General features: G+C 36.7%; 1 protein-coding gene across 1 annotated transcript in view; it reads left to right on the top strand.

Annotated features, from left to right (window-relative positions):
- Positions 1 to 20,823, top strand: part of LOC145666366 (uncharacterized) — a 108,916-nt gene that overhangs the window by 76,397 nt on the left and 11,696 nt on the right. Inside the window, exon 3 of the mRNA XM_081733535.1 lies at positions 8,129 to 8,672. Coding sequence (XP_081589661.1) covers positions 8,194 to 8,672 — 479 coding nt within the window. The 5' untranslated portion in view covers positions 8,129 to 8,193. The remainder of the gene's footprint in view (positions 1 to 8,128; positions 8,673 to 20,823) is intronic.

Below are 20,823 nucleotides of genomic sequence, written 5' to 3'. Positions count from 1 at the left end.
AATACAACAATTTAATTTCATCTGGTTTTTATTTATCTGTTATCTTATCCAGAAGCGACTATGGGAAAGAGAAATTTTGTTGATACCACCTCAGCTGGACTCCTTCCCGTTATAGTGAATCCGGCAGAAGATGGTTCGTACGCATCTTTCCACCTCATCAATAACCTGGAAGTGTCCATCCCTTCTGTAGAAATGTCAATGACCTTGAACCCTGTCCTCCACTAGCAAATGACTAGCAAGAACAAGATATTTGTGCAATTATTTTTAACTGAACTAAAACAGTGACAAAAAGGTGAGTAGATTCGTCTGTTATCTATTGGCGTGCATTATGCACAATGTCGAATCGCGGCGCCTATTCTAATTCCTTACGAAAATGTGGTGCTTTATAGGTAAGGTGCATTGCAAGTTAGTTAGTTTTTCATATACAATACAGTTATTTTGTTCTCTTGATTTTACTTTAAAATGAGAGTTTTTGGATAATTCGAATTTTTTCTTGTCCCCTTGGACTTCGAATTAAAGAGAGTTCACTGTATTTCGATTATCTCTGTTTTCCAGATAGGGCCGCGGTGGCTCCGTGGTAGAGTGTTCACCTCTGGAGCATGTTGTTGCGGGTTCAAACCCTGCTCCCGCCAAGTGAAATTTGTCGTGGACAAACACCGTGTGCGTGGGTTTCCTCGGGGTTCTCCCGTTTCCTCCCACTTTCTTCATTTCATTCATTTCTGATCATCTCCGTCTCCTTTAGTCTAGCCGGCATAATCGTGGGACGTAAAACTCAAAATTTTAATTTCATTTCATTTTCAATTTTCCAGATACGCTAAAATTTGTATAGCATTGCTGTCATGTTTTATTAAAAAAAATATAAGGTAGTAATATAGTAGAAAATATTTTAGTTTGGCGTTTTCTGTGTTCATGCAACAGTGATCTACGTTGAGTATTGGTAAGTGTATTTAAAGAAAAGAGAAAAAAGCAAGAAGCGTATCTCGATAAAATGTAATAATGTATAAGAAAATTATAATGATATGGAAAAAACAAGATATAGGCCTATGATATCTCGTATGTAAGTAGAAGAAATTAATAGATTTGGTTTTTCTTTGACATGGGGTAAAATTTAAAAAATCGTGTATTGATGAGTATTTCCATATTTCTGTATAGTTCTGTATTTTCGGCTTTTAGGTTGGGGAGAGTATTCCACAGTGAGACAAAATTTCTTTTCTGGCGTGTATTTATTATAATATTAAAAGAGTGAAAAAAAGTGAAGTAGCCATTTTTTGAGGGTATATCTCAGCTAGAATTTTAGATACATTTTATCAAAAAATGGTTTCATAGTATATGTGGGAGGAAGTGAAAAATAACCTAGGCCCTAATGTTTCACTGTGTACCAATAGTAGTGCACAGTGAGACCCAAATTAGTAAATACATTTGTGCTTCTAAATATTGTTTTTAGACTAATTATAACAACAAATAGAAGTTTATGTACACAAGCGAACACTTCCACTTTCAGGCATTTGAAATTTTCTCCGTGTTTTCCTGCTTTTTACAAACGCGTAACAATGCATTCATTAATTTCCTTTGAAAAAGGTTTACGTTTTCAAAGCAAACTAATGCATGCATTGATATTCTCTTGTGAAAGAGCCTGAAAACATGAAAGATTTTAATTAAGCAGCCTAACAGTGGAAATGTTTCCTTGTGCACAAAGCGTATACTACTCAAGTAAAAGAAAAATGTGACATCGATATTGTAAACAATACAAACAAACATGTGCAAAATGTCTTAACGGAAATCTATGCTTCCGAAAGCTAAAAGGAAACTATGAAATCTTTCAGTCTCTTAGTTTGTATTTAAATCTATTAAGGCACAACAAGGAAAACTGATCTACTCTACTGAAAAAACTATAGCATAGGCTTAAGAATAATATGATATCGACAACGTCAACAATTCGCAAACATGTGCAAAAAATGTCTTAACGCAAATTTATGCTTCCAAAACTAAAAGGGAACTTGATGAAACCTTCGAATCTCTTAGTTTGCATTGGAAGCGGTTTAGGCAGACCCGTAGCAATATCAGATGGACCAACGACTGCTATACCTTGTACGATAGGCTTCACAAACGCACCACTTTAGCACTTTTCCTTAAATAGGAAACTACATTCACCTTCTTTTCTTGAGGGATTGAATATTTCAGCGACATAGAACACATCCTTTGGGAAACTCACGAGAGCAAAATCACCTGCAACTGGCACACGATCTAAATCTGCGAATTCACTTAGGTAGTCTTCTGAAAGAAGATTGACGCATCACTATCATCATCCGAACCACTCAGGATGGTGTCAATGTTGTCATTAATCGAAGGTTCGTCACTTTCGGTGTCGTCAAATAAGTTACAAGCAATGTGCTTTTTTTTTTTTGTTCCCGTTGATTTTGTTTTGTGAATTTGGCTTGCGAGTAGAGCTCACTCCGAAGTGTCTGTCTTTTTCCAGTTCGGCGTTTTCCAGTATTGTTTCTCTTACTTTCTGCTATTGGAAAACCACGAAACTCAGCTGGCGAAAGAAATGTTTTTCCAGAGGTACCCTCCTTTGAAGTTTGGGAGATATTGCACTGCTCGTAATCCTTATCACATTGAGTCGTTGTTGAACGGTTGGGAGGTGTTGATTTTGCTTATGTGTCACTTAGAGTGCTGAATATGGAGGATGTTGATGCTTCCGGTGTCGTCGTTACTGTTCAAGGTAAAAAAATCTGAGGGGTCAAAGATGTCCTGATCAAAGGGATAAATTTTATTGGCTTTGAAGCCTGCAACGATGTTAGTTGGTGTAAGTGCTTCGCCAACTCATGCTGCAATTTGGTAAATAGGCAAGGGAACACCTGGATTTCTCAACAACCAAGTATCAACTGCAGTGTTGTAGTACACTTTTAAAGGTCCAAACACGGAGACATCTAGAGGCTATAACTTGTTACTGCACTGTGGAGGTATCGTAAGTATGGTAACACCAGCGCTCTTTGCCATATCGTTTACGCGGAGAGAAACGTGGCTTTTGTGATTATCGAAAATTAACAAATACGGATTTTCCTTTGAATTGTGTGAATATTGAATAAAGTGTTAAAGAACTTCTGGAAATATGTCTGCTGTCATCCATCCTAAGGGATTTGCTAATCCTAAGGTTCCTGGAGGAGCTCCACTTAGCATGTGCGGTTTAAAGTTTTTCCTCGGAAAGAGCGTTACAGGAGGAAAAAACGTTCCCATTGTTGAGACTATTGCTGTCAGTGTCACTAATTCTCCCTTCTCTCCACTAGTACATTTGTTGACTTGTTTTGTCCCTTCCTGTGCTATGACTTTTTTTCTTTTTGGACTGTTGTTACGCCTGTTTCATCCAAATTGAAAACACGCGAACCATTAGCAAACCGAGGAAAACGACTATACACCCCATTTAAGTTTTCAAAAAACGCATTGACATTTCCCTCACTGAAAGCTGTTAATCTAAATACACTACAGCGCTCTGTTTGTCTTACGCTAAGGTTTGGGTTTCGGTACAAAAGCCCTCGCATCCACTCTACACCTACCCATTTGTGTTCTTTCCATGTTTCCGGTATTTTGACTTCATTTCTAACTGCCATTTCGTATGCCAACTCACGTAGTGCTCTTGTTGTCAATCCATAGCTTAACTTGCTGCACGAAACGGCGTACTCTGCTAGACTCTTTTCTTCCAATTCAGATAATGTCTTGCAAACACTATAGTTCGGTTGCATCTTGATTGGGACGTCAGGATTATTTCTCTTCTTCTTGACGTAGTGAAATAGTGTTTGAAAGGACAGCTTCTTCTCCTTTGCTGCTTTTCGTAATGAGTACTTCTGTTCCAGTACCAATTTCGCTGCTTCTTCCATTTGTTGCAAATCAATATTTCCTATCTTTCTTGGAATACCTCGCCGCCTCACCATAATGAACCTAAAAATAAAGAAAGCATGTTAAAGACGAGGAAGTAAGTTCCCTACATTAGTATACTAAGCATACAAAAAAGGCTACACAGGATGGGAAAAGTTAGGCCTATATGTAAGATTTGTTTTCATATCACAGAGGAACTCGAGTAGTTCTTTAACGCACCTGCGCTGTTCCTAGTAGGTAGGCCTCTCGTGGAAAGGAAAAACTATTCAACACTAAGTAGTTGCTAGTGCAATGTAGATACAGATAGGGATTCAGCTATGCTGTGAAATAAATGTTTTGTCGAAGATATTTTATTGCAATTTTCGGAATGGCCTATGTGCTTGTACGGCTTTGATTTTGTTTTCTTCTCCAAAGTTAAGAAACCACGAGAACAGTTAAGAAACTACGAGAAGCATTTTATCACCAGACCACCAAACCTAGGGAAAATTATAGTTGCATGTGACGGTGGCGCCTTGTTGGGAGGGCTTCAAATAAATAGTTTTCAAACGTTACATCTAATGTTTTTGACTCAATCCATATTAATGGTGGCCTGGAAACAATGCTTGCTCCGAGCGCCACGTATCCTGATTACGGCCTTGCACCCACTATCCCGTAAAGTAACACAGAGCTTGTGCGTAAACGTTTGAAACAGACGTGACAATGACGCCGTGAGCGAAAATATTGCTTTGGATTACATTCGAACAAGTATAAAACACTTGGTTGTCCAGCCACTTGTTTGCATACGTTGCCATTTTTTAAAATTCTCTTGTTTTAATAAATTGATCAAGATTATGTAGACAAACTTCATGAACCTGAACGACTGGTAGTAGCGCATCTAGAAAATAGAGAGAAAAGGGGATGGACTCAAGAATAGGAAAGAAAGATAGGTCCAAAGTCCAATAATCTACTAAAAAACGCTTCTTTTTTAACGCATTTACTAGAATTTCGATCACAATATTAGTAATGTGTTGTAGCCAGTGTGAGAATTATTGAGGATGAGGCGAAACCACCTGTAAAACTAGACATGGATTGCATATCCATAATAAATTTGTTTTTCCTTATATTAATTTCTGAAATATATGTACACTTCATTCCCCTATAAAGTTCCCGTTAATTCGCATACTGCTTGTACCTATAGGCTAGGCTTTATTCCTTTAATAGGCACACTTCTGGAGGCCTGCTCTCAAATATATTTAGTGACATGTTTCGTACTTATGCATGGTACTCACTGAGACGCCATCTGACTGTGTACTACATGTCTGTGTCTCAGTGTGTACTTTTCAGAAGTTTCACAAAACAAGTCGACTCAATTAACAAGAGCGAGTGACTACTTTCACCCGCTGTGAACCGAAACAAACCATGCCTCTTTTGAATTGTGCCATCACAATAATATAATAGGACGTGACGGCATTTTGTAACAATTGCTTTAACAATAGCTGTAACTTTAGAAGTGGAAAAATAAAAACCTGTATTTCCTCACTCGTCCACACCATGCACAAACCGACTAAGCAACTGACTGCGAACTGATAGGGTTCCAACTGAGGGAGACACCTGGCGTCAAACTCGAAAAGCTACAGGGAAAACTTAATTTTCTCAATGTATACAATGTCACACTGTGGACTACCGTCCCCTATATCATTATTTTGGTATAAGTAGTAGCAAAATTTCGGATACGAGGCCAATCTAAAAAGTATCAGACCTTAATTTTTTCCACGCAATGTAGTGATTCTCAGGCGGCGCCACCGTGCACGGTGGAAGGAGGAACCTTAATGCGCATGCTTGAATTTTTTCACGCGTTCGCGTGTGCCAGTCGTGAGCTGGTGGTCGCGAAGTGAGGTGCTGTTGGTAGTGTTCGTCGGATTTAGTATTTCTCGCAAGATAACTGAACGAATTGAGCAAAGATACTGCATCAAATTCTGTCAAAGGCTGGGTGATTCTCAAAGCCAAACAATTCGTAAGATTCAGCAGGTGTTTGGAGAAGATGCGATGGGTGTAACACAAATTAAACAATGGTTCAACCGATTCAAAGATGGCCGCACATCAGTCGAGAGTGAGCAGCGTAGCGGCAGGCCCCAATCTGCTCGGAATGCAGCTATTGTTGAGCGGGTGCGAAATTTGGTGATGGCAGATCGCCGTTTGACAGTGTGGGAGATTGCAGATGATGTTGGAGTGAGTAAAGATTTTGCACATGGAATTTTGCGTGACGATTTGAACATGAAACGAGTGGCTGCTAAATTTGTACCCAAGTTGTTCTCTGGAACAAAAAGACACCCGTTTTGACGTTGCACAGGACATTCTGGACACTACCAACACTGATCCTGGGTATCTGAATTCCGTGATAACTGGAGATGATTCATGGGTGTACGGGTACGACCCAGAAACAAAACAACAATCGTCTCAATGGAAGCATCCCGATTCTCCAAGGCCGAAGAAAGCGCGGCAGGTGCGAAGCAAAATCAAGGTGTTGCTGACTATTTTCTTCGATGCCCGTGGAATTGTGCATCACGAGTACGCACCGGAAGGACAAACAGTGACAAAGGAGTACTATCAAGATGTTCTCAGGCGACTCCGTGACGCAGTCCGGCGCAAAAGACCAGACATGTGGACAGCGAAGAACTGGCACGTCCATCATGGCAACGCCCCAGCACATTCATCCCAATTGATCCACACGTTCTTAGCCAAACATGGAATTACAACCGTTCGCCAACCTCCCTACTCTCCAGACCTGGCTCCTTGTGACTTCTGGTTGTTTCCAAAATTGAAGACGCCTCTGAAGGGATCCCGTTTTGAGAGTAGAGAAGACATAATGCGGAACACCAGGACGGAGCTGAACAACATTCCAAAAGAAGACTTCCAGCGGTGTTTCCAGCAGTGGAAGGATCGGTGGGCTAAGTGTGTGGAAGCACAAGGGGCCTACTTTGAAGGGGATTAATGTCCCATATCTGTCAGGTATTTGCAACTATTTTTCTGGCCAAAGGTCGGATACTTTTTAGACAGCCCTCGTAACACAGAGCTTGTGCGTAAACGTTTGAAACAGACGTGACAATGACGCCGTGAGCGAAAATATTGCTTTGGATTACATTCGAACAAATATAAAACACTTGGTTGTTCAGCTACTTGTTTGCATACGTTGCCATTTTTTTAATTCTCTTGTTTTAATAAATTGATCAAGATTATGTAGACAAACTTCATGAACCTGAACGACTGGAAGTAGCGCATCTAGAAAATTGAGAGAAAAGGGGATGGACTCAAGAATAGGAAAGAAAGATAGGTCCAAAGTCCAATAATCTACTAAAAAACGCATCTTTCTTAACGCACTTGCTAGAATTTCGATCACAATATTAGTAATGTGTTGTAGCCAGTGTGCGAATTATTGAAAATGAGGCGAAACCACCTGTAAAACTAGACATGGATTGGATATTCATAATAATTTTTTTTTCCTTATATTAATTTCTGAAATATATGTACACTTCATCCCCCTATAAAGTTCCCGTTAATTCGCATACTGCTTGTAGCTATAGGCTAGGCTTTATTCCTTTAATAGGCACACTTCTGGAGGCCTGCTCTCAAATATATTTAGTGACATGTTTCGTATTTATGCATGGTACTCACTGAGACGCCATCTGACTGTGTACTACATGTCTGTGTCTCAGTGTGTACTTTTCAGAAGGTTAACAAAACAAGTCGACTCAATTAACAAGAGCGAGTGACTACTTTCACCCGCTGTGAACCGAAACAAATCATGCCTCTTTTGAATTGTGCCATCACAATAATATAATATGACGTGACGGCATTTTGTAACAATTGCCTTAAATCAACAATAGTCGTAACTTTAGAAGTGAAAAAATAAAAACCTGTATTTCCTCACTCGTCCACACCATGCACAAACCGACTAAGCAACTGACTGCGAACTGATAAGGTTGCAACTGAGGGAGACACCTGGCGTCAAACTCGAAAAGCTACAGAGGAAACTTGTCTCAATGTATACAATGTCACACTGTGGACTACCCTCCCCTATATCGTTATTTTGGTATAGGTAGTAGCAAAATTTCGGATATTTTAAAGTACTGCTTTCAGTACTTTTTACATCCCTAGTGTGATTACAAACAGTTCCACCCACTACTAAATTTCACCTGATGCGGCAATTACCGTTGTTTTCTTCTGTCCCGCTCATAAATTTTGTTAAAGCGAATAATATTTTTCTTATTGGTTTCAGATCTATTGGTTTTTCTCGAACATTGACTTCTGAAGGTTTCAAATCTCTGACGTGAACAGTTTTATATGACCGAAATGGCTTCACGTTATTTCAACTTTGACTGTAATAAAATTGAAATAAAAACAGAAAACAATCGTATTAAAGGTGAAATAAAAACAGAAAATGAGTCATTTAAAGAATGTAATTATAAGCTATGTACTAGTAACACTAATGACCATAAAGACCCTCTTGCAGTACATAAGCAACGAGAAACTGCAACGGAAGGAGAGAATATCGCTTTAGGAAGGAGTGAAGGTGAAACTATATCAGATTGGAAACTAACTTCGAAAGCAATATGTTTGGTGAAGCGTTTACCAACGGCTGATGTATTTGGAAGTGGCGAATGTTTTCGCAGTAATATCATGCCAACATCTTCCGATCTTACAAACATCACAGAAAGATCAAGCAGTCACATGTATGCCACTATTGGAAACAAGAACGATGACGAAGAGGATGTTCAAGAAAACAATAATCGAGAAGCTGGTAGCAATGCACAGGCCCTAAGGTACGTTTAAATGCGTTTATTTCACCTCAGATATGTTTTGTATAAATATTTCTTTTCAACATTTGCAATACTTCGCTAAGTATTCATTTCTCCTTTACCTTAAACTGTGTTATTGGAATCGCAAACATTTGAACACATAAATAATTCAACCTAATGCATTCCGTTGTAAAAGGTAAGACAGTTCGGCACTGAGATAATTATGCAAAGGTAATGGTAAATTGCTATAAACCACCTTGCACCAGGGCTTAAATATCAGGATTGAATACTTACACGCTTCTGAGTAATGTCAGTATTCGGTAATTCTTTTCCTATTACAGGGAACAGTACCTCGCCGAATTATTTATATCTTTCCCCTCTACACAAAAAGTGTTCATGATATAAAAAGCATATTTTAATATTCATTTATATATCGGTTTTGAAACTGTAAGATTAGTTTATATACAAAACACCTGGGTAATTAAAACAACCAAATGTGGATCACACGACGGATTTATCAAGTTTTTTTTCTTTTTATAAGAATGTTAACGCTACAGAATCCTTTCACTTATTGTGATATCATTAATATTGATGTATCACAAACGAACTCTTACTAGACAAACCATAAATTCACCTTTTCCTCTTTTACAAGTAGTCTATTTTATTATATGGCTCATTAACTTAACTGGTAAAAGTTCTTTTCTCAGAAGGCTATATCTTTAGATGGAGTGTCTCATAACATGCACTTGTACCGTTTGTAAAGCTTTTTTTCTTGTTGATAAAAGGTTTTTTCTTGTTACTTTTGTATGACATTAGCAGGCAAAATAATGTGATCTGCTAAAAAAACGCTTTCATTTGTTCTTTAAAAACTGACCATGTTATTGGGTCAAGTTTGCTCACTGGAAGTGTGATCACTTCCGGCATTGAGACTACGGTTTCTGTCCCAAATCGCGATAGATTCCTTCGATTTCTTGGAGTTCTGATTTGGTTCTCACTTTCCTTATTGCACTATTGTTATGCGTTTCATCTTTTTCTTTAGCCTGGGTTCATAAACATAGGATGTTTAAACTTAAAATAACCATTCTACAAATAAATGTTGACAGTTAAGAAGCCCAAGGTAAGAGAATCTAAGAGGATTAAAATTCAATTGATATCGATAGGATTTGATAACATTACAAAGAGAAGGAAGTTATGAAAACTTAACTAGTCTCTTTCGACTTTTTCAAGCGAATAGATTACTTCCATACTTCATTTTGCTTAGGTATAGACAGCAATACCTATTCTATAACGAAATGTTTTCAAGTTATAACTTTAGGGTTTTTTCTTTGTGTTTTAATAATAATTAATCACATAACCGTTTAATGAGAAATATCGAAACTGGTACTTTGTAATTGTTTAATGAAATTGGGGCAAACACTATTAATATAATGTGTGCTGTTGTACGTTTATTTAATAAGTAAGCATTAAATTATTTCAATGATTGACTTTAAGAAATTTATTAACGCAAAATTTTAAGATTTTCAAGTAGAATACTTTTAATAGAAAGTGCGAGACAAAAGAGAGAATGAAGAACGAAAATAGTTAAGACTTTCAGCTACAGTAACTGACTTGTGTAGGAAATGACTTCATTTTACCCTCACTGAAACTTTGTCTTATGCAGTTTTGACTCTTGCCTTTAGGCAAGCTATAACCAGTATTCAACCTGCATATATCATTATGGCGTGATGTGCTGTTACTGTAGAGGAAATATAGGTTTTGGAATTAGCCATATAGATTCACACTCAGATTAGAAACGAAATGTGAAAGTTCTTTGTGTTTTCTTCCGTCTCAACAACGTAAAATTTAATTCAATCATGCATTACATTTAAATAAATACACATAAGAAATGTAAATATATAATGGTCATTTTCATCAAGTGTTTCTTAGACGTCGAACATAATAGGTGACGGTTGACCACAGTGGTGGCTAAGAGTGGAAGATCAGAGTAATTTACTAAGGCTAAGGTACATAGTGGGCTTAGTGGATCGTGGTGTGAAGTAGTGAGTGTTTAATGGATGAAGTTTTTATTGATTCAAGCTTTTCGGATAGACACATCACCTTTTTAAATCTGAAATATGTTTGACAATTTTCTAAAATTTTCTTTGTCTTTATTAAAATTTTCAATAGAGGTATAATATTAATATTACACGTTACAGTAGTGATGAGTAATGTTTAATGTTTCGGGTGGAATTCTCGAACTCATTACATTGGGATGTTTTAAGCTGTGTGTTGGTTATTAGCATTGTATTGATGTCATTTTGGTGGATTCAGTAATAACTAATTGAACGTGTAATCTACCTATATTTAACACAATATTACCCTATGCGTTCCAGCCCTGATGATTCATAACTACTAAGAATAGATAGAAAACTTGTCGACTGGAACGCTTACGATTAGATATTAAGTATTCCATCTAACAGTCCTACGGGAAATGAAATGTTTTTCTTTATTTTTCTTTTATGTTTCTCGCTTTTCAGCTTCCTCTTTTAACTCCCAATATTATAATTTTAATTTCATCGACTCGTGTTCTTCCTGTTTCTACTTCTTTCTTCCCTTCCGTTTCGACTTATATGATGATATGAAGAGGAAAATTTTTTGTTCATGTCCAAATCAGTTCTTCCTACGTGGGATGCCGGCTAATTGTGCCAAATTTAGAATATGTCTTATACGTTCAAGTGGTTATTATTTTATTCACAGCAGAAATTGATTAGAATTTGAAATTTTACTTTTTTGCAATTTTGCATTCAAGACACACATTACGCAGAAATGCAATAAATTATAGAGATGTTCTAGGGATATCAACCAGGTGAAGTGCGACGATAGAGTCGACGTTTCAAGAACTGACACCGTTCTCGTCTTCAGGGTGATTATACTGACACCAGTTCGTGTGTATTATATATAGGAGAGGTAAGGGGGTTGGACTTAAGAATCAGTGTCTCTGATTGCATGGCCTATAGCTTGACGCTGATTGGTCGTATTCATATATGCTTTCTTTATGAATGGTGCCGATGTCTGGGTAAGGTTAAATCCTGTACCCCTGTTGATATTGTTGGGTTCTTGTATTATAGTAAGAGATTGTTTAATTATCCTATCCCAGTGGTTTGAGCTCTTTAAAATAATTTTCGTGTCTGAAAATAAAATTTTGTCCCGTTGTACTTTGTTCCTCCAGGGCTGATTTCTCCGGATGAAACAGCTTGATGTGTCTCTCACGCTCCTTGCATCGATATTCTGTTGTTCGTCCTGTTTGTACTATGTAAGTTTTCCCGCATTCGCAGGGAATGCAGTATACTCCTGGTGTTTTAAGACCCAAATCGTCTTTAACTGGACGGAGTAGGTTATGTTAGGTTAGGCGGTCTGTGTATGATTTTGATGTGTCTCTTCATGTTCCTAGGAATTTTTCCAGATAGTTTCCCAGTGTATTGCAGGACTGCAATGTTGACTGGATCCTCAGATTCTGTAGTGGTCTCTTTACTGAAAAAGGTCCTTTTAAGGACCAATCGAATGTCATCTTCATTGTATCCATTCTCCAGTATGGTCTTCGTGAGATGTGCAAGTTAACTGCAGAAGCTTTCTTGGTCCCAGATGATTTTGCTCTAAGCGCAAGCGTGCTAGTGACTGTATTGCCTTTTGGTGTATTGTGAAAGCTGCTTCCATTAAGATAATGTTCAGTGTTGGTATTATTTTTTTTTTTTTTTTTTTTTTTGTAAACACTGTGGCCCAGACTTCCATCAGGTTTGCGACGAATGAGGATGTTTAGAAATTGTATGCAGCCTTTGATGTTGCTGCGTTGATTCTTGAGAAATTCAAGGAACGATCGCAGTGCATTTCTCCCACGAGGCCAGATAACAAAGGTATCTTTAACATATCTATAGAAACACGATGTCTTTAATGGTGCTGATTCTCGCACTTTCTATTCGAAGCTTTCCAGGAAAAGGTTGACACTGGTGATCCCATGGCAACGTCGTCCGTTTGTTCATAGTACTGTCCGTCGAAGAGGAAATATGTGGAAGTTATTGTGATCTTGAATAAATCAACAGTCCCCGGCGAAAGTGCTCACTGATTAAATGTTACGTGTCTTATACTGGGACTCCGGTAAACAGAGAGACCACATTAAAAATGACTAGGATGTCGTCTGGAGAAATGCGTATCGTGTTCAATATTTCCAGGAATTCACATGAGTTCTTGACGTGCTTTGCAGACTGTCCTATTAGCGGTTAAAGAAGGGTAGTCAGGTACTTAGCCGCACAGTAAGTTGGGTTTCCAATCGCCCAAAGAATATGTCTAATTGGAATGTCAATCTTGCGTACTTTCGGAAGCCCATACAGTCTCGGCGGTTGGCAATTATGTGGCGTAATTTTCGTGCGTGTTTCTTCTAGTATGTTGGTTTTCTTCAGAAGGTTGATAATACTACGTTCATTAATGGAGGTGGGCTCTTTCTTGAGTTGTCTATAATTCGAGTCGTTGAGTAAATCCGAGATCTTCTTGTAGACTTCAGTGAGTATGAGTAATGTCGCGTTGCCTTTGTCCGCTGGCAGTACAGTATTGCTAGCGTCTTGACGAAGTTTCTTAATTAATTTTGTTCTCTTTTTGATGACTGGTCTTTGCGATATATTTTTCTGTACTGTGTGCCTCTAGTACTGACTCTGAATTCTAAAAATATATTTATAACTCAAGAAATATGGATTTTCAAATGTTTAGTTTCTTCAATATTAATTCTAATGATACAAAGTTCCTCCCCCCATTAATCTAGCTCTTTTCTCCTTCATTTGATTATTTTCACTCCTGTGTCATACATTTTAACTTAGTCAACTTCTCTGTATTATTATTAATATTAAAAGTAGTAGTACTATTACTTAAATCAATATTTATGATGATGGTGATCTCAAGTTGTTACGGTGTACTTATTTTACACGTCTGTTATGAAATCGGTTTCTTTACTTAACTCCAGAAAAATGTTTGACGTTTGTTGTGGTCACACTCTTATCCCCGGATTTAGCACCACGTCGTAAGTACTTACTTGTTCACTAATAAGATAAAAGTCTAAATAACACAAATATTATATCACTTCTAATAGAATTCAGTAGTACTGACAGTCAATAAAGAATATAAAGGTAAGATCATTACAGCATATTGTGTTCATCTTATTAAATGCATAATTAGTTATTTGTTCACGGATATAATCTTTACTTCAGTAGTACATACATTGTCTTATAAACAATTGGTCACATATAGATATATAAATAAAGGTTATGAGGCGCATACTGTAAATAACTCATGAACACAAGATGTGGTATTTAAAGTAGCAGGATACCAAGTACGGAAGTACATTCGAGAAAATATTTGAAAATGCTTACAGATAATAGCGAGTGTAGGAGTACGAGTGGAGAACGAGGTGTCTTGGTTACAACATGCTGTATTTTAAGTGCATCGGGAAATACATTGCCATAAGCAATGATCTCCCCTCGAAAAACCTTCAAGCCACACATGATTCGCAGTGCCCCTCCCTGAACCCTGGGGTTAGTTACTAGCTCTGGATGGATGACAGGTGAAGTTTTTCCTGAAGTGATGAGATATTTCATTAAACACAGTGGCTCTTCAAAGGACAATCCAACCATTTTTATATATGATAATCATGAGAGTCATTTGAGTATTGAGGCGTTGAATGTTGCTAAAGAAAAAGGCATGATTGTAGTCACTTTACCACCACACTGTAACAGTAAACTACAGGCGTTGGATGTGTGTGTTTTATTCATTTAAAGATCATTATAATGCAGCTGTCGATTCGTGGTTGCTGCATCATCCTGGAACGCCAATGGCAATTTACGATATTGCTGCCTGTGTTGGGGTAGCTCACGAACGCTCTATGACACCATCAAACAACAAATCTGGCTTTAAGACAACGGGAATTCTTCCATTCGATAGTGAAATATTCACTGCTGATGACTTTCTAACCAGTTATGTTACTGATCGTGATCCTTGTGATAACTCAAATGATACAACAGCTCCAGCAATCAGTGATAGTCCCCCAATGGTAGTTTGTGCTGAAAGTGTTGAAGACTCTTCAGGTCCTAGTGTATTCGGAGCAAGTATAGAAATAGGCATATAAACCAATAGCCCTATTGAAAGTAACACTTCCAAATTTATCAGTCCAGTCCTTTTCAAAGGATTCCCTAAAGCTGGTAAAAGCAAACGAGCTGCGACTGGTCGCACGAAAGCGTCAAGCATAATCCCAACTGATACGCCTGAGAAACAGAAAATTGAAAAGAACCTAGAAGAAAGACAATTGCGCAAACGGAAATCATCAGGTGTGTGTAAAGGTTTATTTCCTTGCAACAAGAAAAGAAACGAATATGATTTCATTTCCTCTGATAGCGACGATGAATGTGACCATAACATTTCATCAAGCAGTGGTGACATAGAATTTCCTGATACAAGCCCTACATTTCCGCACGTTGATCCTAGTGGTTTTCAAGAGCTTGAACGTGATCCAGAAGTTGATGATTTTGTGTTGGTTGACTTCACGTGATCTAGAAACATTTTTTACATCGCAAAGGTTATTATGTCAAAAGACAATAATAATGATTTACAAGTTAGTTTTTTAGAAAGTGCGTAAAATATGAACCATTAGTTCATCTGTCCGATGTGAAAATGATATTCCCAAATCCGAAACGTTTAGAATCCACAAAGAGATTGCAATCTTTTGTGACATTCGACAATAACTTCGATTTGCTTAACATCCGTTAACTATGTAAGCGCATATCGAGCCGTAACAGTTTAAAATTATATTGTTTCGCAAGAGAAACCATAAGTTGCTTTGTTTTTATTAGTAAGACCATGTTACTTTTGGTTTTGGTTTTTATTCCTTACTATGTCTCACTGTGGTCCATGGCATGTCTCATTGCGGCCCTATGATGGGCCACAATGAGATAAACGGAGACTATTTTTCGATTTATCGTCACTTCCTTACTGTAACCGATATTTGTTTGGAAATACATGCTTTATGTGCACAATGAACCAAATTCTCATTATAACTTAGGTTCTTAATTTTATAGACACGATTAAACAAAATATTACTGATTTACTACTTTTTGTCTCATTCTGGCCCACCCTCCCCTATATATATTTTATTTGATGGGCTCTTTCTTAACCTACAATCGATATTCTTGTATATTAAGTTCTCAAATTAATATTTTTATACTTATCACTTAATAAAAATTTAACAATAGTTATAAGCATGCAAGCACTGTAACTACCCACATTAAATCATTTATATTATCACAATAATACTAACAATATCTTTCAGTGCGGATTTTTGCTTTTTATTATTATTATAATGCATACCTTCAATATCAGATAATTGTGAAAAAGAGTAATAATAATATATTTATTGAACTGCTGCTCTGTCTCACGACGCCATCATAGTTGTTTTGTATTTTCCTGCAATCAACTCGGGTGCTGATTGGCTCCTGAATGCTCTTGAATTGCATTGTTTCGAACAGGACCGAAACGAAATTTCTTGAATGAAACTATTGAATTCAAGACAAAAATGACGTCAGTGCTGGCCTCTTTTTCATCAAATACTCTTGAATGGTCTTGAACAAGAGTGTTGTTCAAGCTTTCTTGGATCGTCTACAAGGAGTATTAGACATATACAAATTCTCTATATAATGCAACCATACTAATATAATAGCCACAAAAACCTACCTTCTTCCTCATTGGTCGGAACAAATAGCCAGTCAACGACGTCTGTTGAAGACAGCCTAAGCCAATCATAGAAACCCAAAAATATGACTACTCAACCAATAAGAGAACATTTCAAAATAACGGGAGAAACATCATGAATGAGCATTAACATATAATTCTCTTTATTTGTCAGGGGTGGTGGTATAATGACAAGGTTAAGGAATTAATAGATGGTCAGTATGAATTAGTGAATAAGAAGAAAGAAGAGATCATACAAGAAATAAAGAAAAAGGGATCAAAAAGTGTGTAAATGAAAAACGGAGAATTTCAGTGTTAAAAGGTTTTCCAAAGTTTCACAAGAAAAAAGTGAAATTAAGAACAGTGATGGATTGTAAGAATAATTAATTTAAACCATTGGAGAGTGAATTGATACCAGTTTTAAAGTGGATAAGAGACAGGACTCATTGGTAGTTAAGGAATATAGTGAGGTAATAGACTACATAACTAATGCTGTAATTGAAAACAATTGTATTTTGTTTAGTCTGGATGTCAAAGCTGTGCTCCTGAGTTTAGGTTCCATATTGCATGATATTAAGGGGCCATGGGGGAAGAAAGTATGAAAAATTTTAAACGGGAGAACGTAAGAAAAGCTCTCAACCTGTGGGATCTTATTTTTTGTACACTGAAAAGTGACATATATAGAATTAAGGTAGGTTTGATTATAGGGTCTAAGATAAGCCCTATGTTATCAGATATCATTATGAATGTATGCTAGAAGAAGGTAATGAAGAAGGAATGATTAGGTATTAGTGTAGGTGTGTTGATGACTGTTTTCGAATTTGGGAAGAGTCTAAGTAAGGGTTATTGGATTTTGTAAAAATCATTTAGCATAAGGAAAAAGGCATAGAGTTAGAGCTCGAGTTAGAGAAGGAATGTATTTTTTGTTATTTGGATATTTTGATGAGTAAAGAAGGGAGGAGAATTAGAAAATAAGGGTACCAGAAAGAATGCAATGCGGGTATTTATTGTAATTAGAAAAGTAGTGTGGACATAGCACAGAATCTAATTTTATAAGAAATATGATGACACGAATTACCAACATTAGTAACAAAAATGTAGAGGACAACATTGAAGAGTTTGAAAAGCAGTTATATGAGAATGGGTATAGCAGAAGAGATATTTTTAAAGCTTCTGTGGGTTTCGGGAATGATGAAAATGGAGAGGAAGGTAAAGAGGTAATTTGGAAAGGTATTATTGGGTTAGGGGAGGAGATAGAAGTTCTTAAAAAGATGTTAAGAAAGCAGGATATGAGAGCGTAAAGAAAAGGCAGTAGGTAGTTTTTAGTGGTAGTAAGAAGTAAAAAAGAAGAAAGAAAGAAAAAGGAGAAGAAAGGTGTTATATATCAAAATGTCTAGATTGTGATATGAAATATATTGGAGAAACAGATAAATTTTTGATTGAATGAATTAAACAACATAAGAGTGATGTAAATATAGTACAGAAATTAATGCTACATACGAACATGTCAAGGAAAAAGGACAGAAGGTAGACTGGGAAAAAGTTATGATGTTAGAATATGAAGAAAGTATGTTTCCGAGGAAGTGGAAGGAGGCACGGCGGGTAGAAAAAGAAGATAAGTACTTAATGAACTGGAGTAAAGGCTTGAGTATAAAGAATAGAGAACGCTTATTGACAAATACAGGGGTTATATGTTAATATTGATTCATGATGTTCGTGTTAGTTTGATAGGTTCTCTTATTGGACGCCATATTTGGGCGTTTATGATTGGCTCAAGCTATCTTCACATGGTGTCGTTATTGGCTATTTATCCTGAACAATGAGGGAGCAGGAAGGCTTTTCTGGCTTGTATAGTAATTTAGTTACATTGTATACAGATTTAGTGTATGTGTGATGAGGATCTTGGTTAGAAGACCTAACATGTAAATTATTTATTTTTATGAATAATACAGTGTTGTTTAGGAGTGCTGTGTTTTATTTCTGTTCTTATTTGCAAAATGTAGCACTATGGTGTGCTGTCAAATGGCTGTAGATTAAGTCTGAAACATTAGCAGTTACTCTACGAATTCTTCACGTACATACGTCGATTATCGCCAGATAGAGTTATAGGTGACAGGTGCAGAGTAATAGAAATTACGTGATTTATTTCATAGCAGTAATATTGAGAGTATCTGGGAATTATGCTAAATGGCTGATCGTCCGTTTCAGCGTTCTTCATCGGTAAGCCCGTTCTCGATGGCAGAATAGGTTGTAATTGCTTGTACTTTTCTTTAGTCCAATGTACGTTGATACTAACTCCATCTCTTAGTATCGGTGGCATTAAATCATGGTCTAAGGAAACGCATATCTGGAGTAATTTATGTGTGTGTGCGTGTGTGTTACAAAACTTACGCAGCGGATTGATACAAAAGGAGGTCTCATCTTGATAACTTGTTTAACATCATAACAGTGAAATGTATTTTTAAATATTTGTACTAGTGAAATACTTGTCTTGTTAAATATAATTGTAGAAATTGAAGAAAACATTTTTTAAAATAATTTCTACAAGTATTCCAAGGATAGTACTTTCTGTGAAACAGAACCGAAAAATGACAATCCTCAGAAACATATCCATACAGAGGCGGCGGTTTTGCAAATCAGTAGAGGTCCTTTAATTTAACATTCAGGACCAAAAATCTCGGCTTGGGGTACAGATAACACTCAGGCTTATAGGAGAATCCTTTCCCGGATAATTCTGGAAATTGGTCCTCCTAAAAGTACAATTTTAAGTAGTTTTGAATGAATAGATTTTTTTCGTGTTTCTTCTTTTTTGTCATAGTGGCAAATATGTATTCTTGGATGAGAGTATAGCGGGTTAACTAATGATGTTCTAAGATTCTAACCCCCGACCTTAGGAGAAACAGACATCAATGTGTCATCCGGACATTCGAATGAAACGTAGTCCATTTGATAAACAACAAACATATGTTCATGCACAAAAAAGTAGGTGCCATGGACAGCGGAGTAAGTACCTGAGGCCCATTCACCCTGTTAGTTATAAAGAAAATCGTAGGCAAGCAGTGAAATAGTTATTGCATTAATACTCTTCGTTCAAAAGTCATGGTTTATAGTTTATCTCTTCAGCACGAAACAAGCTTTCCAGAAGTGCTCTGTAACGTACTTGAACAGATAAAATTGAGAGAAGGTCGAAAAATTCCCTCCACAAATCTTTATCAATTTTGGACTCCTGTGGATTTCCCTGGGTAACACACAAACCAAATGTATCTCGAAAAATTATATAGGGGATAAGAAATGTGTGTAGCAAGTTTTGTTTTGATAGATGGAATACATATGAGGAAAAAGCTTTGTATATCAATACACGATTTCCTTTTATATCTATTCTTTCTATCAATACAAAATTTTTATGACAAGTTTTACTTAGGAAAGCGGGGTGATGCAACGAAAACTATAAATAAACTCTATAAAGGGATTGAATGATCATAGCTTCAATACACATTCGTTTACACACTTCAGTTAATAAGGCAATCATTTTGTAAAGCATATATATACTTCATATAAGCGGTGATATAGTAACAAGCATTAAAGTAAGTTATAGTAAATTTCCTTCTAACGAAGAACGTGCATAGGAAAAAAAAGCCCCTTTTTCCTGTCGTTTCAAATTTTTTATACTGTAGCAAAGTTTTATAGGTTTAACTTCAGTATATGTCCAATTGTCTCCAGATGCTGGGTTAATGCCAAAAATTTTGTGATTCATACAAGATTTTTAACTGTTCCGGCTTTAGTAGAGAGGTTAGTGCTTTTAAGTTATAAGTAGCTACTGTAGTTTCCAAACATATTCGTTTATGCTTGTAACCAGCAACGCTTCGCGCCTGTTCCTTACGGAACCAGCCCCGCAAGTTTCGTCCAGCCTTAAGAGGAATATATACTAATTATTATGGAGTTGTTGCATGTTTTACGCATCAATAATATTTTCAATGTATATCAGTTGGCAAGCATGTTGATCTGTACGATTATTTGGACATGCGGCAAGATAATAACACTCTAGATTAGACTAAGGTATTATTTTAAGATAGGAAAATGAAATGCAGTAATATCATAAAGTAAATGACAGCTCGTAAAACAGGGTGGATTGATTTAAATAAGCCTGATTTAAATTACCAGATTTTTTAAAAAATCTTTGATTTAAACCAAATTCCGAAATAAATTAATAGAAAGTGAAGATATGTAAAATCTCGTTTCTGTTCTGTGATGTCGATTATGGAAGTTAATCATAATACAATGAGACTCAAATATACAGTCTGTACAGTATAGTATGAAAACAAGTGTCATGCAGTGAATGATGAGGGAAAGTCCCGTTTTGAACTTGGAACGGAGCAATCCTCCTCTCTTCTCGTAGCAAGATTGTGTTTAGGTTTTTAAATCGTTAACTATTCCA

The sequence above is a fragment of the Thermobia domestica genome, chromosome 12 (genome assembly GCF_964235325.1).
Source record: "Thermobia domestica chromosome 12, izTheDome1.hap1.1, whole genome shotgun sequence".
NCBI lineage: Eukaryota > Metazoa > Arthropoda > Insecta > Zygentoma > Lepismatidae > Thermobia > Thermobia domestica.
Note: the sequence above shows the minus strand (reverse complement) of the source record. Positions and strands in the feature narration are given on the sequence as shown.